Genomic DNA, 15,724 nt, shown 5'->3' with positions numbered 1-15,724 from the left:
GCACTCTGCAGAGCCTCTTCAGACAGGAGTGAAGCCACAGGACACATCCTAACACAGCAGTACATCCGTGTCCCAAAAATAATCAGCCATTTACCTGCAGCAGGTAATTTAGCAGTGACTCAGGGGTGTTATATCAGGAGTCTGAGGAAGCTCCGAATATCCCAGCACCCCCCTGCACGCCTCTCGCCAAACTGAATATCAAACACTGACCCACTTTCTAAGCCGTGCGGTACGGCGCCTAATATAGCTCACAGAGACGAGGCGAGGCTGAGAGCGCGCAAACGAACCCAACCAGGGACGCAAACGTGATCCTACACACCCGAGAACAGGGCGTGTCTAAATTCTTAGATTTCTAATAACGCTCCTACTGAGGCGCCTTAATTCTGAGTGATGATCTGACTGAATAACGAGGGTCTTCGTGGAACATCCCTCACTGTACACACATGCACTGTATAGATAAAAGTATGAGACAATAAAAAAGAAAATACAATTAATGAATTAAAAAATAATAATAATAAGTCTTTTGTATTTTTGTCAGTTAAACGAAGGTTCACAAGCTTTCGGGTGGGGCAGCGGCAAAATAAAAAAAATGAAAATAAATATTTAAAAAAATGAATAAAAAATAAAATTAAAAAAACTAACAAAAATAAAAAGATAAAATAAATAAATACATTTAAAAATAAGCCTTTTGTATTTTTGTCACTTAAACGAAGATTCGGGTGGGGCAGCGGCAAAATAAAAAAATAAAAACAAATATAAAAATAAATAAAAAAAGAATAAAAATAAAATAAAGAAAACTAACAAAAATAAAAAGATAAAATAAAGAAATAAATTTAAAAATAAGCCTTTTGTATTTTTGTCACTTAAACGAAGATTCAGGTGGGGCAGTGAAAAAATAAAAATATAAAAATAAATTAAAAAAATTAACAAATAAAAATAAAATAAAATAAATGAAAAAATAAATAAATACACTATCTCACTACTGCTGGGATCCAGGGTTCAAATCCCAAGCGGTGCTGTCAGCAGGGGAAGGAATTTCTGAGGCCCCTTGCTGTATTGTCATGAATTGGAATGTACTGCAAACCCGGCCTGTTAGTGCCTGCTGATAAATGCTCCTCTGACTAAATGATGTCTGAAGCCTTTTCCAAAGAGTGCTGCAGTTACGCCCTCTGCTGGCTGATGGATGGTACTGCACTGCACAGAGACGGGGGATAATGGAGATCAGTGTGTGACTCTGTGTGTGATACGGATCTCCGTATGAAACCTGGTGCAGGTGAAAAGAAGCGGTCGGCGCTGCACACTTACGAGACATTGAAGTGTGTCTGTGTGTGGGAATTTGTGCCCGCTCAGTTGTACGGCCGGGCGATGAGTGATCAGTCGGTGTTCCGGTTCATCCCAGAGCTGTTGAGTGGGGCTGAGCTCAGGGCTCTGTGCAGGACGCTTTTCTGCACGTCTTTATAGAGCTCATGCTGGAACAGGAAAGGTCCTTCCCTAAACTGTTGCTGCACAGATGAAAGCATTTCATTTCCTTTACAAGTTTGTGGCTGAAACACATGAATTCAGCCATTAGAAGGGGCGTCCCAATACTTTTGACCCTATAGTGCATGTGTGTACAGTGAGGGATGTTCCAGTATCGCCTGGAGAAAATGGCACATCGCCATGGCAACATCAGAGCGCTGTATAATTGTGCCGCTGAGCAATAAACAACGTTCGGCGCCCAACACCGAACCTCAGTCTCTACACCGCCTGAGGCTTTCATACCCTCGAATTACTTAGTACGAGCACTATATTATGGCCAAAAATATGTGGACACTTGCTTATAAGTGTGCTGATCATACCAGATCAAAACTATAGACAATCTAGTCGTATCCAGTTCCCCTCTACTGCTGCAGATCGAGGAGGGTCGTGACTAACACGCGTCCTCTCCCACACGTGTGCAGCACCGACCGCTTCTTTTCACCTGCACCAGCCATATTCATACGGAGATCCGTATCACGCACGGAGAGTCACACACACTGATCTCCATTATCCCCCGTCTCTGTGCAGTGCAGTACCATCCATCAGCCAGCAGAGGGCGTAACTGCAGCACTCTTTGGAAAAGGCTTCAGACATCATTTAGTCAGAAGAGCATTTATCAGCAGGCACTAACAGGCCGGGTTTGCAGTACATTCCAATTCATGCCAATACAGCAAGGGGCCTCAGAAATTCCTTCCCCTGCTGACAGCACCGCTTGGGATTTGAACCCTGGATCCCAGCAGTAGTGAGATAGTGTATTTATTTTATTTATTTATTTTCATTTATTTTATTTTATTTTTTATTAATTTTTTATTAATTTATTTTATTTTAATTTTTATATATATATATATATTTATATATATATTAGGGCTGTCAAACGATTAAATTTTTTAATCGCGATTAATCTCAGAATTTCATATAGTTAATCGCGATTAATCGCATAAAAAAAAATCTGTGTAAATGTTATAGAAAACAAGGATTTTTAAGTGAAATGTTACAGTTAAAATGGTGAACACATTTTATGCTAAATGTACTGATGTTAAAAACTGCTGGGACAAGAGAAAACTGTTTTATTCACTCACATACTAGGCAGTAATACTATCCAGTGGTTTAATGGACGTTTCTACACGAACTGAGTGTGTTTTGACTAGGGTGGCCAGATTCATAGTAACAAAAAGGAGGACATTACACCCCAAAAAGCCGGACATCTTATTAGGAACAGGGGGACATGCTACTGCAACACACAGAATGAATCCAGAACCCATATAACAGAGTTTTTGACCAATTTAAGCAAGAATTATATAACAAATGACTGTTTTACTCACTAAATGTTGTGTCTTTTCATATTTAGGTCCGTTAATCACTGCCTCAAAAGTTTACTTTTTGGCATTTTCACCGCGTTCCTGATCATGAGAGCTGAGTGTTTACAAAACAGAGAGGGCGGGCGAAATTCAACCACCCAATCACAGACTAGCATTTAGAGGGCGGACCTTCTCCGATTGGCCAGTGGTAGCGCTGTAAGCAGTGAAATGAGGCTGTTAAACCAATGAAATACAAAGCATTTGTTTTGACATGTACCTGAGCCAATGGTAAATAATATTGATCAAAAATGAAACCAGTTCACTCCAAAAGGAGGATTTTTAAGTGTCCGTCCTAGCGTTACGTGAATGGAGGACTGGCAGCTTCTTTATTATGCAAGTGCATTACTACGACACTACCACGCTCGGTTACATTATGTGGCAAGTCCGACATTAAAACGTTTGTTGTCAAGTCTCAACATGAACTAGAATTTGCGTTAACGGCACTATTTTTTATAATCGCGTTAAATTGAGAATGCGTTAATGCGTTATTATCGCGTTAACTTCGACAGCCCTAATATATATACAGTGTATCACAAAAGTGAGTACACCCCTCACATTTCTGCAGATATTTAAGTATATCTTTTCATGGGACAACACTGACAAAATGACACTTTGACACAATGAAAAGTAGTCTGTGTGCAGCTTATATAACAGTGTAAATTTATTCTTCCCTCAAAATAACTCAATATACAGCCATTAATGTCTAAACCACCGGCAACAAAAGTGAGTACACCCCTAAGAGACTACACCCCTAAATGTCCAAATTGAGCACTGCTTGTCATTTTCCCTCCAAAATGTCATGTGATTTGTTAGTGTTACTAGGTCTCAGGTGTGCATAGGGAGCAGGTGTGTTCAATTTAGTAGTACAGCTCTCACACTCTCTCATACTGGTCACTGAAAGTTCCAACATGGCACCTCATGGCAAAGAACTCTCTGAGGATCTTAAAAGACGAATTGTTGCGCTACATGAAGATGGCCAAGGCTACAAGAAGATTGCCAACACCCTGAAACTGAGCTGCAGCACAGTGGCCAAGATCATCCAGCGTTTTTAAAGAGCAGGGTCCACTCAGAAAAGACCTCGCGTTGGTCGTCCAAAGAAGCTGAGTGCACGTGCTCAGCGTCACATCCAACTGCTGTCTTTGAAAGATAGGCGCAGGAGTGCTGTCAGCATTGCTGCAGAGATTGAAAAGGTGGGGGGTCAGCCTGTCAGTGCTCAGACCATACGCCGCACACTACATCAAATTGGTCTGCATGGCTGTCACCCCAGAAGGAAGCCTCTTCTGAAGTCTCTACACAAGAAAGCCCGCAAACAGTTTGCTGAAGACATGTCAACAAAGGACATGGATTACTGGAACCATGTCCTATGGTCTGATGAGACCAAGATTCATTTGTTTGGTTCAGATGGTCTCAAGCATGTGTGGCGGCAATCAGGAGGAGTACAAAGATAAGTGTGTCATGCCTACAGTCAAGCATGGTGGTGGGAATGCCATGGTCTGGGGCTGCATGAGTGCAGCAGGTGTTGGGGAGTTACATTTCATTGAGGGACACATGAACTCCAATATGTACTGTGAAATACTGAAGCAGAGCATGATCCCCTCCCTCCGGAAACTGGGTCGCAGGGCAGTGTTCCAGCATGATAATGACCCCAAACACACCTCTAAGACGACCACTGCTTTATTGAAGAGGCTGAGGGTAAAGGTGATGGACTGGCCAAGCATGTCTCCAGACCTAAACCCAATAGAACATCTTTGGGGCATCCTCAAGCGGAAGGTGGAGGAGCGCAAAGTCTCGAATATCCGCCAGCTCCGTGATGTCGTCATGGAAGAGTGGAAAAGCATTCCAGTGGCAACCTGTGAAGCTCTGGTAAACTCCATGCCCAGGAGAGTTAAGGCAGTTCTGGGAAATAATGGTGGCCACACAAAATATTGACACTTCAGGAACTTTCACTAAGGGGTGTACTCACTTTTGTTGCCGGTGGTTTAGACATTAATGGCTGTATATTGAGTTATTTTGAGGGAAGAATAAATTTACACTGTTATATAAGCTGCACACAGACTACTTTTCATTGTGTCAAAGTGTCATTTTGTCAGTGTTGTCCCATGAAAAGATATACTTAAATATCTGCAGAAATGTGAGGGGTGTACTCACTTTTGTGATACACTGTATATATATATATATATATATTTTTTTTTTTTTTTCGCTGCCCCACCCAAACCTTCATTTTTTATTTTTTATTTTTTTATTATTTTTTGAATTTTTTAAAATTTATTTATATAATTTATTTATTTATTTATATATATATTTTTATATTTAAATGTATTTTAATTTTTTTATTTTTCCACTGCCCCATCCGAACGCTCGTGAACCTTCGTTTAACTGACAAAAAAGACATATTATTTCTTTTTTTTAATTTTTAAATTTTTTATTTATTTATTATTTATTTTCTTTTTTTGTTTTTTAAATTTATTTTTATATTTTTATATTTATTTTTATTTTTCCCCTGCACCACCCGAACGCTCGTGAACCTTCGTTTAACTGACAAAAACATAAAAGACTTATTATTATTTCTTAAAATGTATTTATGTTATTTATTGTATTTTATTTTTTATAAAATAAAAATTTGTTTTTTATTTATTTAATTTCATATTTTTTTCCACTGCGCCACCCGAACCTTCGTTTAACTGACAAAAGTACAAAAAAAGACTTTCAATTTGTAAATACAACAAATATTTTAAATGTTATGCCTGTAACACAGGAAACCTGGTGAACACCAGGGTGCAGTGGTGCTATCGACCGGTCGGGCATCTCCATACAGGAATGATTGGCTGTGTCTGAGGGGGGTAATGAAATGAAAACATTCCACAATAAGTCTCTGCTGGTAAAGGTGTGGCGTTGGCGATCATACAGACTCTTATTTGCCAACGTTTATTCATTGTTTGTGTTACCGCCGCTTTATCCTGGTCAGGGTCGCAGTGGGTCTGATTTAATGGGGCGCACAACTCAAGAGCAATTTCTAGTATCTCCAGGTCTTTGTACTGTGGAAGGAAACCCCACACAGACAGAACCCTTGAGAATCGACCCCAGACCCTTCCCTCTGTGAGGTGACGGCGCTACTCACTGCACCTCTGATTCTCTTCATTAGCAGTGATTTCTAGGCTTAATTTAATAAACTGTTAAAACAGGTTACACTTGGTAGGGGTGATATAGGTGTTGGAGAACCTTGTAGACGACTCACGTCCTCGTGGACTCATTTCTTTTGTGTACACCGGTAACGCCTGGTTTAACGACCCGAAGATAATTTACCGCCGAGCGTAAAATAACAGCGTGAGGAGAAAACGAGCGGTTTAATCTTTCACACCGCAGTAAATACGCATAAAAGCTGTTTTAGTGCGACTGCGACGACTTATAATCACAACCGGCGTCCTGCAGGAGCGTAGATCCTCCCCGAGCGCTCAGGTGGGGTTTAAACCGCGATCGAGCGTTTAACGACGCGCTGGCCTATCGGACGGAGCGCAGGACCCGAGGAGAGCGCGGCGCCTCAGCGTGGGAGAACATGAATGATGTCCTGTCGTGTCCCGTTACTCTGTAATTCGGCGCCGCTGATGGTCCTGGCCCCGGTCCCGGCCGACGCCCATGTCTTAGGAATTTAAGCGCATCGATCCGGAGATGAACACGTCACAGACTGGGAGAGGAAGTGTGGTTCGACAGGTTCAACTGGCTCTGCTGGTGCGATTGCACCCTCTGCTGGCCGGTCGGGGCAACTGCGTCTCCGTGCGCGATACGTCTCTCTGTAAGTTCTAATTTGCAGTTCTAATCTCAACTGTCACTGACAGGCTGGGCATCTATTCGTACAACGATAGGCGCGTCTGAGGGAGGGAGGGTCGTAGGGATTCCTCAGAACTACTGTAACTGCGGCCTCTGCTGGCCGGTCGGGGCAACTGCGTCTCCGTGCGCGATACGGCTCTCTGTAAGATGTACTGCATTTACATTTACAAAGCGTATGTACTTACAGTATACAGTCTAAGCATGTGAGGGTTAAGGGCCTTGTTTAGGGGCCCAACAGGGGCAACATGGAGGTGGTGGGGCTTGAACCGGCAACCTTATGATTTACTTGCTAGTTCTAATGATAGGCAATGACTGGCTCGTCCGAGGGAGGGAGGGAGGGTTGTAGGGATTCCTCACGACTGCTGAAATGATGACCCCTGCTGGTGGATGGATGGTACTGCACAGAAACAGGACATAACAGAGATCGATGCCTGGCTCTCCGTGCGCGATACGGATCTCCAACAGGTACAGAACAGTGTAAAATGTTAGTCTCTGTTAGATTTGAATAAAAAGAGGACGAGGACACACTCTCACCACTTGGAAATCCTCAGGCTGGCAGGTTTTCCCTCTGAAGTGGCAGGAGAGCAGCATGTCTCTGAGGTCGTGTCCCGTCCGGTTGTAGAACTCCAGCATGTTGAAGGGACGAGGTTTGAAGCTCTGGAAATCGGCTTTGACCTTCAGAGCCTCCAGGACGCTCTCCTCCACCAGGTGAACGTCTCGGATCTCGTACCTGAACCAGCAAAGAGAGAGAGGATTAAAAAGAAGCTCACAAACACACACAGACCCTTACATGCTCCAAACGTTCTACCTATCTAGTCCATCTGTTTCTCTGCATGCTTTGTTACCCCCTTTCATGCTGTTCTTCAATGGTCAGGACCCCCACAGAGCAGGTATTATTTAGGTGGTGGATGATTCTCAGCACTGCAGTGACACTGACATGGTGGTGGTGTGTTAGTGTGTGTTGTGCTGGTATGAGTGGATCAGACACAGCAGCGCTGCAGGAGTTTTTAAACACCGTGTCCACTCACTGTCCACTCTATTAGACGCTCCTACCTAGTCGGTCCACCTTGTAGATGTAAAGTCAGAGACGATCGCTCATCTATTGCTGCTGTTTGAGTCGCTCATCTTCTAGACCTTCATCAGTGCTCACAGGACGCTGCCCACGGGGCGCTGTTGGCTGGACGATTGGTTGGTGGACGATTCTCAGTCCAGCAGTGACAGTGAGGTGTTTAAAAACTCTGATCCACTCATACCAGCACAACACACACTAACACACCACCACCATGTCAGTGTCACTGCAGTGCTGAGAATCATCCACCACCTAAATAATACCTGCTCTGTGGTGGTCCTGACCATTGAAGAACAGCATGAAAGGGGGTAACAAAGCATGTAGAGAAACATATGGGCTACAGTCAGTAATTGTAGAACTACAAAGTGCTTCTATATGGTAAGTGGAGCTGATAAAATGGACAGTGAGTGTAGAAACAAGGAGGTGGTTTTAATGTTATGGCTGATGGGTGTATATATGTATATATATATGCATGTTATTACAGCCCTGATGATTAGTGTATATAACAGAACGGGGGTGATGGAGTTTACACGTCGCTGTTGGTATTAATGAATAATTTAGGACTGAACTGGAGCTCCAGTCACGACCAGAATCAAATCTGAACCCCGGTCACATCCCATCCCCGGTGTGGAGCGCACCGCCGCAGCGCTGACATTCCTCTTCATGCTTTACTGCCGAGTGGCAGCTGACGTCCAGAGCACCGCCAGATGTGGCATCTAATCTCACGAGCTTTACTTTAATAGTCTGGAGACCTTGACCACCCACACCGAGCCAGACCGCTCTCTCTGGCAACCCATCCTCAGAACAATCAACGACAGGACGGACCCCCCGCGGAGCACGCCGGCGTCAGTACCGGAACACCCCGCTGGGTCTGCGGGCCGAGACGAGCTGCTTCTCATTCACCCGCCGTAGCGCTCGGCTGGGCTCGGGTTCTGGCGACGGCTCCCAGGACTCCAGGTTCACGTCTCGCTCGGCGAGTGCTTCAAAAAACGCTCACAGTGATACCGGGGGGTCTCGCAATAACACCGAGCACTCGTTTAAATATTCATGAAATTACTGTCATTAGTGGAATTTATGAAAATGTTCCAAGAAGGAGGCGGAATTAGTGAACTGAAATAAAAAAAAAACTAAATATATATATAGCTTCAACAAAACAAATACACGAAATACAATATAATAATAAAGCATAAAATAGAGCCATATTACAATAAAAAAGTAAGCTGTACCATACAACAGAGAAAAAATAGAATAGACCTGGATTACAATAGAATATGGCTGAATTTAAATATAGAAATAGAATAGGTAGAATGGGTAGTGCTCCAAAAAGCTGTGTTAGAATAGAATAAAATAGAGTAGAATAGAATAGAATAGGATCTGGTATAGATGTATTACAGTATAGGTCAGATGGATTAGAATAGAATTGGGCTGAATTAAAATAGAATAGGGTTTGATTAGAATTGTATAAAACAGAAGAGCTGTAATAGAATATAGCTGCTTTAAAGTAAAATAGAATATAGAGACATGTATTATGTATGTATTAGAATAGAGCTGCTATAAAGTGGAATAGAATATAGTTGTAATAGAATAGAGCTGCTATAAAGTAGAATAGAATAGTTGTATTAGTATAGAGCTGGGATGGAACAGAGCTGTATTCAAATAGAGCTGTTTTAGAGTGGAATAGAGTTAAATTAGAATAGAGCTGCTATAAAGTAGAATAGAATAGAGTTGTATTAGAATAGAGCTGTATTAAAATAAAGTTGTTTCACAGTAGAATAGAGCTGTATTGGAATAGAGCTGCTATAGAGTAGAATAGAATAAAGCTGTATTAATTAAAAATAAAATAGAGCTATATAAGAATAGAGCTGTATTAGAATAGAGCTGTAATAGAGTAGAACCGTTTCAGTGTAGAATAGAGTTGGATTAGAATAGAGCTGCTATAAAGTGGAATAGAATAGTTGTATTAGTATAGAGCTGGGATGGAACAGAGCTGTATTCAAATAGAGCTGTTTTAGAGTGGAATAGAGTTAAATTAGAATAGAGCTGCTATAAAGTAGAATAGAATAGAGTTGTATTAGAATAGAGCTGTATTAAAATAAAGTTGTTTCACAGTAGAATAGAGCTGTATTGGAATAGAGCTGCTATAGAGTAGAATAGAATAAAGCTGTATTAATTAAAAATAAAATAGAGCTGTATAAGAATAGAGCTGTATTAGAATAGAGCTGTAATAGAGTAGAACCGTTTCAGTGTAGAATAGAGTTGGATTAGAATAGAGCTGCTATAAAGTGGAATGGAACAGAGCTGTTTTAGAGTAGAATAGAGTTGGATTAGAGTAAAAGAGCACTGTAACAGAAGAGAATAGAATTAGAATAGAGTTGCACCTGGAGTTGAGCATTTCCAGCATCTCCCCGGCGTGGTACAGGTCGTTGCGGGAGACCCTGCTGAATCGGAAGGCGTTGAGGTTGCAGATGGTGACGGCAGGGAAGAGCATGACGGGCGTGGCGATCTCGTCCACCCTGGTGACGTACGGGTACTCCAGGTAGAACTGCACCCGGTCCACACACACGTACATGAGGAACGCCAGAGCCGCCAGGAAGAAGAGCAGCCAGAGCAGGCAGCGCACCGTCAGCCGCTGCTGGGAGAAGATGTGGGCGATGCCGTGCAGGGTGGAGGTGTGGGCGAAGACCTGGAGAGGAGGAGGGTGATGATCACAGCCTTCATCTGCAGCCTCAGCCTTCAGGTCCATCCTCAGAGCAGACTTCATAGAGACGGAGGTTCCCGGTGGATCGGCGTCCTCTTTCAATGTTCCTGAGGTGTACATGTGTTCAAATCCCTAAACCACTCACATCCTGACAGGAACGTCCTCATACCTTCAGTCTCGCGTGGATCCATCGCTGGTTCATCTGTAGTGAGAGAGAGATCAGAACGTTCTACCTACCGCTCATATTACACCACTAACACACAATATACGAGCCATACCCGTCCCCAGGATGTTATATATGTATAAATGTAAATAAAAATTACCTTTAAATGCATTTTTAATGGAGTAAAGTGTTCTGCACATTCATCTACCTGCACATTTATGATATATAATTTAAAACGTTCATAAAACCCCCTATAACACTGAAGAATAGTATTAGTTCACGTCCCCACTCTCTAACCCGACACTTTAGAATAAAATATCAGAGTAAAATCTATCATTAATCCTTTGTTCCTGCAGTGACTCAGATCACATCTGTGTTTTTAATCTTTATTTTCCATCAGAAATGTAGAATAATGTGGTTAAAATCCCCTCAGTCCTGTTACCCTCACATATCCATCCTCCTGATCATAAACATGTGAGAATATTCTCATCAATCAATCAATTGATTGATCAAGTGGCTTACTAATATCTTATCTGGACCTGAGGTTGTAATTTTGACTCTCACTCTGTCGTCTGTAGGATCATTAATTAAAGCGTCTTAAATTTGTGGACGCACTCGACTATTAAAGCCACTCGACTATTAAAGCCACTCGACTATTAAAGCCACTCGACTATTAAAGCCACTCGACTATTAAAGTCACTCGACTATTAAAGTCACTCGACGCCCCCGGTCGTCTGGTTCAACACTCACTCTGGTTCCGCTCAGGTTTCCGGCCCACATGAAAAGTCATTCATCTGAGTCTCGTGGGTAATTCATGGATGAGCTCATTCAGGAGGAGAATTAATGCTATTATTTAATTATCCTGAATTTATGTAGCTGATAACGACGTAATTATAACGACTGCACCTGATAACCACTTCTGAAGCTGTAATGATTACTGAGCTGCGTTCAAGATCTAACTGAATCAGACGGATGCTGTCGGGTTTATTAAATTAAAATAAAATAAAATAGGATGATTTTAGTACAACAGAATACAATAGTGTGGACTAGGGCTGGGCGATATATCACCTGTGTGTATTATTTATATAGAATATGAGCAGTTATAATTTCAGCGTGTATATAATGAAGGTTTTGATACTATAAGCTGCTCGGCCCCATAAAATCACACAATATATGATGAAACTGGTGCAATAAATAAAATTTTTATTGTGTATTTAATATGTAAGTATTATATAATCACCCTCAGCTCTCCCTTTAACTAATAAAACCACGTTTGAAAAGTGGACGACTTTAAATCTCTCCGCTTCAGGTCACTTATAACGCTGGTTTAGTGACTGACCTGAAGTATTTTCACCCTGTAACACAGACCTGGAATCCAGAGTTGTAATTATGGCTCTGAAAGTTTCTCTCTCGACCGTCTATAGAGGAATCGTGTTCTTGTGTATGTGGATCGTTACTGCGTTCGTAATGTCGTTGTTTGTAACAGTCGCGGCTCGACAGACCTGCAGTATAACGTGTTTTATCCTGTTCTAAACTGCACACACGCCTCATTTCTTTGGCAGGTTCTTCCCGTGCATATGTGGTCTTCCTCTCTTCATCCTCCATCTGTTTTTGTTTATTTATTATATAGCGCTTTTAGCAGTGAACAATATATTGGTGTCTACTGAAGCTACAGCTGTTAAAATTAACTATATACGGTATAGTGGTATATGAAAAGTCCATACCGTATAAGGAATCAAAGGCGGTATATCAAATCAGCACTAGTGTGGACCTATTTTAATAAAACAAGAAAATTATAGCAAAAATGTTTTAGGTTGGTTTTGTTTCATTTTAAGTTTCCTTAACGTGACCTGAAAACCATCAACAGCAGTAAGAATCCAAAAAAAACCCACAGAGACCAATCATCCCAACCCACCAACCCACCAACACCAAGTCTGAAGATGTCTCAGAATATGCAAATCATCATAATTTATTTTATAAAGCTTCCAAATTAGGTTAGAATTATAGTCATGTCGTTAGGACAGTATTAATATACCATCATCATCTCACTAGCATCTTAAAAGACGGTAAAGACCAAAGTGATGGCTGTGAATGTGAGTCTAACTAGTTGACTAGTGAGTATTAAACAGCCGGCTATTATAATCTGACGTCTTTTGTCTTCGGTTAACAGATAACCGACAGAGAATTTATTATTCGATTAATGCTGTTGATTAAAAAGTTCATTTCATTTCCAACATCTCACCCTTGAACTGCAGATTTGAGACTCAACCCATCCTCAGTGTGCATGCGCCAGCTTTGTTTACAAAATCAGAGGAAGCGCTGCTGTTCTAATCCAAACTAAAACACATTTTATGCTTTTATATTATTTAATTACCAAATGGTAGAACTGTTAAACCAGGGGTGTCAAACTCATTGTCCCTGAGGGCCACGTCTGTATCATGGTGGCCCTCAAAGGGCCGATTGTACCGTATCCTGCTGTGATTGCAGTCTAGGACAGTTTGTTGTTTTTCTTGGAGGCTAAATTCTGTGTTTGGTGTCTAAATGCCAAATTTATTCTGTATATTTATAACATATATCTACATTTATATTGTCCTCCTTTACCACAGACACGCCTCATAACACAAGAGACGCACCGCTTTCTCTTCCTGAAGCACAAACTTTCATTAAATTTCCTCCTTCAGCTTCAATTTTCTCTTCTTGTACATTTTGGGATTATTTGTAAATATTTCTCAGCATCACTTGTTGGAAAACCGCCTCAGTTAAACGCTGATGTGGAAACACTGACATCTAGTGGCGGGATGCGGTCACTTTGCAGGTCACAGAATGGGCATGCATTGTGGGAGATGCAGTTTATGTAGGATTTACAGTGTAGGTTTAAGACAATCGTACGTCTTTTAAGCTCTCGCGGGCCACATGAAATGACGTGGCGGGCCGGATCTGGCTCGCAGGCCTCGAGTTTGACACGTGTGTATTAAACATTAAAGCGCCCGACTGCATGTTAAGCTCTGTGCATGCAGATCTCAATAAGTCAATAATGATCTACAAATATTTATGTCCCAATATAATGATAAAACTCTGCTTATCGTCCAATAATAATTACACCAATGGTGTGAGGAACGGCTTTGATATAACTAGCTGTTGTATTAAATATACACTATAATATGATCGCTAAACTGGTTCTGCTCAGTGTTTACGATTAAATTGCTGTTCTACATCGCTGTCAACCTCAAATACCTGCTTTCCCATACAGACCCAGAAAGAACATGTAAAACTCCTCATAAGCAGTGACCGACCAAACGCAGGGATTGAACCCAGGTCTTGCTCTTCAGAACACCCAAATCTAAAGTGATTTGTTAAAATCAAGTGTGAATAAGCCCAACCATCAGAAACACCACAGCAATCCTGAGGTATGTGTGGAGAGAAGTCGAGCACTGACCAGTAATTAGGTTTGGTCATTTTGGCGCCACTAAAAAGTGAGAATTTTAATAATGATTAAGGCTTGTTAGAATCTCAAAAAGCAACAAAATCCCCAAACTGACGAGCATATATGTAAATACTTTCAAAAAAATGAAAAGAATAACGTAGTGCTGGGCGGTATGACGGTACATTCGGTATACCGCCTTAGATTCCTTATACGGTATGGACTTTTCATATACCACCATACCATATATAGTTCATTTTAACAGCTGTAGCTTCAGTAGGCACCAATATATTGTTCACTGCTAAAAGCGCTATATAATAAATAAACAAAAACAGATGGAGGATGAAGAGAGGAAGACCACATATGCACGGGAAGAACCTGCCAAAGAAATGAGGCGTGTGTGCAGTTTAGAACAGAATAAAACACGTTATACTGCAGGTCTGTCGAGCCGCGACTGTTACAAACAACGACATTACGAACGCAGTAACGATCCACATACACAAGGACACGATTCCTCTATAGACGGTCGAGAGAGAAACTTTCAGAGCCATAATTACAACTCTGGATTCCAGGTCTGTGTTACAGGGTGAAAATACTTCAGGTCAGTCACTAAACCAACGTTATAAGTGACCTGAAGCGGAGAGATTTAAAGTCGTCCACTTTTTAAACCTGGTTTTATTAGTTAAAGGGAGAGCTGAGGGTGATTATATAATACTTACATATTAAATACACAATAAAAATTGTATTTATTGCACCAGTTTCACTCGTACTGACTCCATCATATTTTGTGAGACCGAGCAAAGCTTATAGTATCAAAAACCTTCATTATATACACGCTGAAATTACAACTTTTTATATTCCATGTACTTATGACAGTAGAATAAGCCACACAAAACATACCGTGATATACCGTGATAAACAGTCAGAATCCTAAAAAATACCGCGATACTAAATGTTCGGTCATACCGCCCAGCTCTACTATAATATAAACAGAGTAACCGTCATGAGGTTGTTGCTCTTTACCACAGGCAGAGCGCGCGCGCGCAGCCTCCTCGCGCCACTTCTGACAGATTTAACGGTTCCTGTCAGCCGCTGACAAACAAGTGTGAAGATTCTGGAATAAAAATGAAAATAATCCGATCTCATCGTCTGTTTAAATGTTCCTTCATCACATCCTCGTAAATAATGCGGTTAAAATAGAGTTTTACCTGCTTTAGTGTAGGAGCGGAGGAATGTCGTGATGGCCGACTCGTGTGCGCGTGCACGAGCTCGGAATCTCTCTCTCACACTCACACACACTCACAAACAAACAACACACACACACACACGGTATCACTTTATCATCATTTTATTTCATTATTTTCCTGTTATATATCAGTTCTGGGGTTGTAATTACCTCTGATAACGCTCTTTTCTGTGACTGAATTACTAACATTAATATTTTTTGCCCTGATGCTTCAAAACCTCCACACAGCTTATTTACATCACTAATGTGATGGTGTTACATTACTGATAATGTCATTTATGTTTGTGACATGGCCACAATTGACTGGTGACTTCTCTGTGACCATATGAGTGGTTAGTTGAGGAGTTAGGGTGACCACTTCCATAACCCCAAAATGAGGAACAACAGATCCCAAAAAATCAAAAGCTTAATTGATGTAATTGTAAT

At 41.4% G+C, this 15,724-nt stretch overlaps 1 protein-coding gene across 1 annotated transcript in view; it reads right to left on the bottom strand.

Annotated features, from left to right (window-relative positions):
* Positions 1 to 15,313, bottom strand: part of asic1a (acid-sensing (proton-gated) ion channel 1a) — a 31,148-nt gene extending 15,835 nt beyond the window's left edge. The window contains exons 1-4 of the mRNA XM_062998795.1: positions 15,261 to 15,313; positions 15,076 to 15,166; positions 10,149 to 10,670; positions 7,236 to 7,431 (exon numbers count right to left, since the gene is read on the bottom strand). Coding sequence (XP_062854865.1) covers positions 7,236 to 7,431; positions 10,149 to 10,588 — 636 coding nt within the window. The 5' untranslated portion in view covers positions 10,589 to 10,670; positions 15,076 to 15,166; positions 15,261 to 15,313. The remainder of the gene's footprint in view (positions 1 to 7,235; positions 7,432 to 10,148; positions 10,671 to 15,075; positions 15,167 to 15,260) is intronic.
* Between the last annotated feature and the right edge of the window lie 411 nt (positions 15,314 to 15,724).

Source organism: Trichomycterus rosablanca, chromosome 7 (assembly GCF_030014385.1).
Source record: "Trichomycterus rosablanca isolate fTriRos1 chromosome 7, fTriRos1.hap1, whole genome shotgun sequence".
Lineage (NCBI taxonomy): Eukaryota > Metazoa > Chordata > Actinopteri > Siluriformes > Trichomycteridae > Trichomycterus > Trichomycterus rosablanca.
Note: the sequence above shows the minus strand (reverse complement) of the source record. Positions and strands in the feature narration are given on the sequence as shown.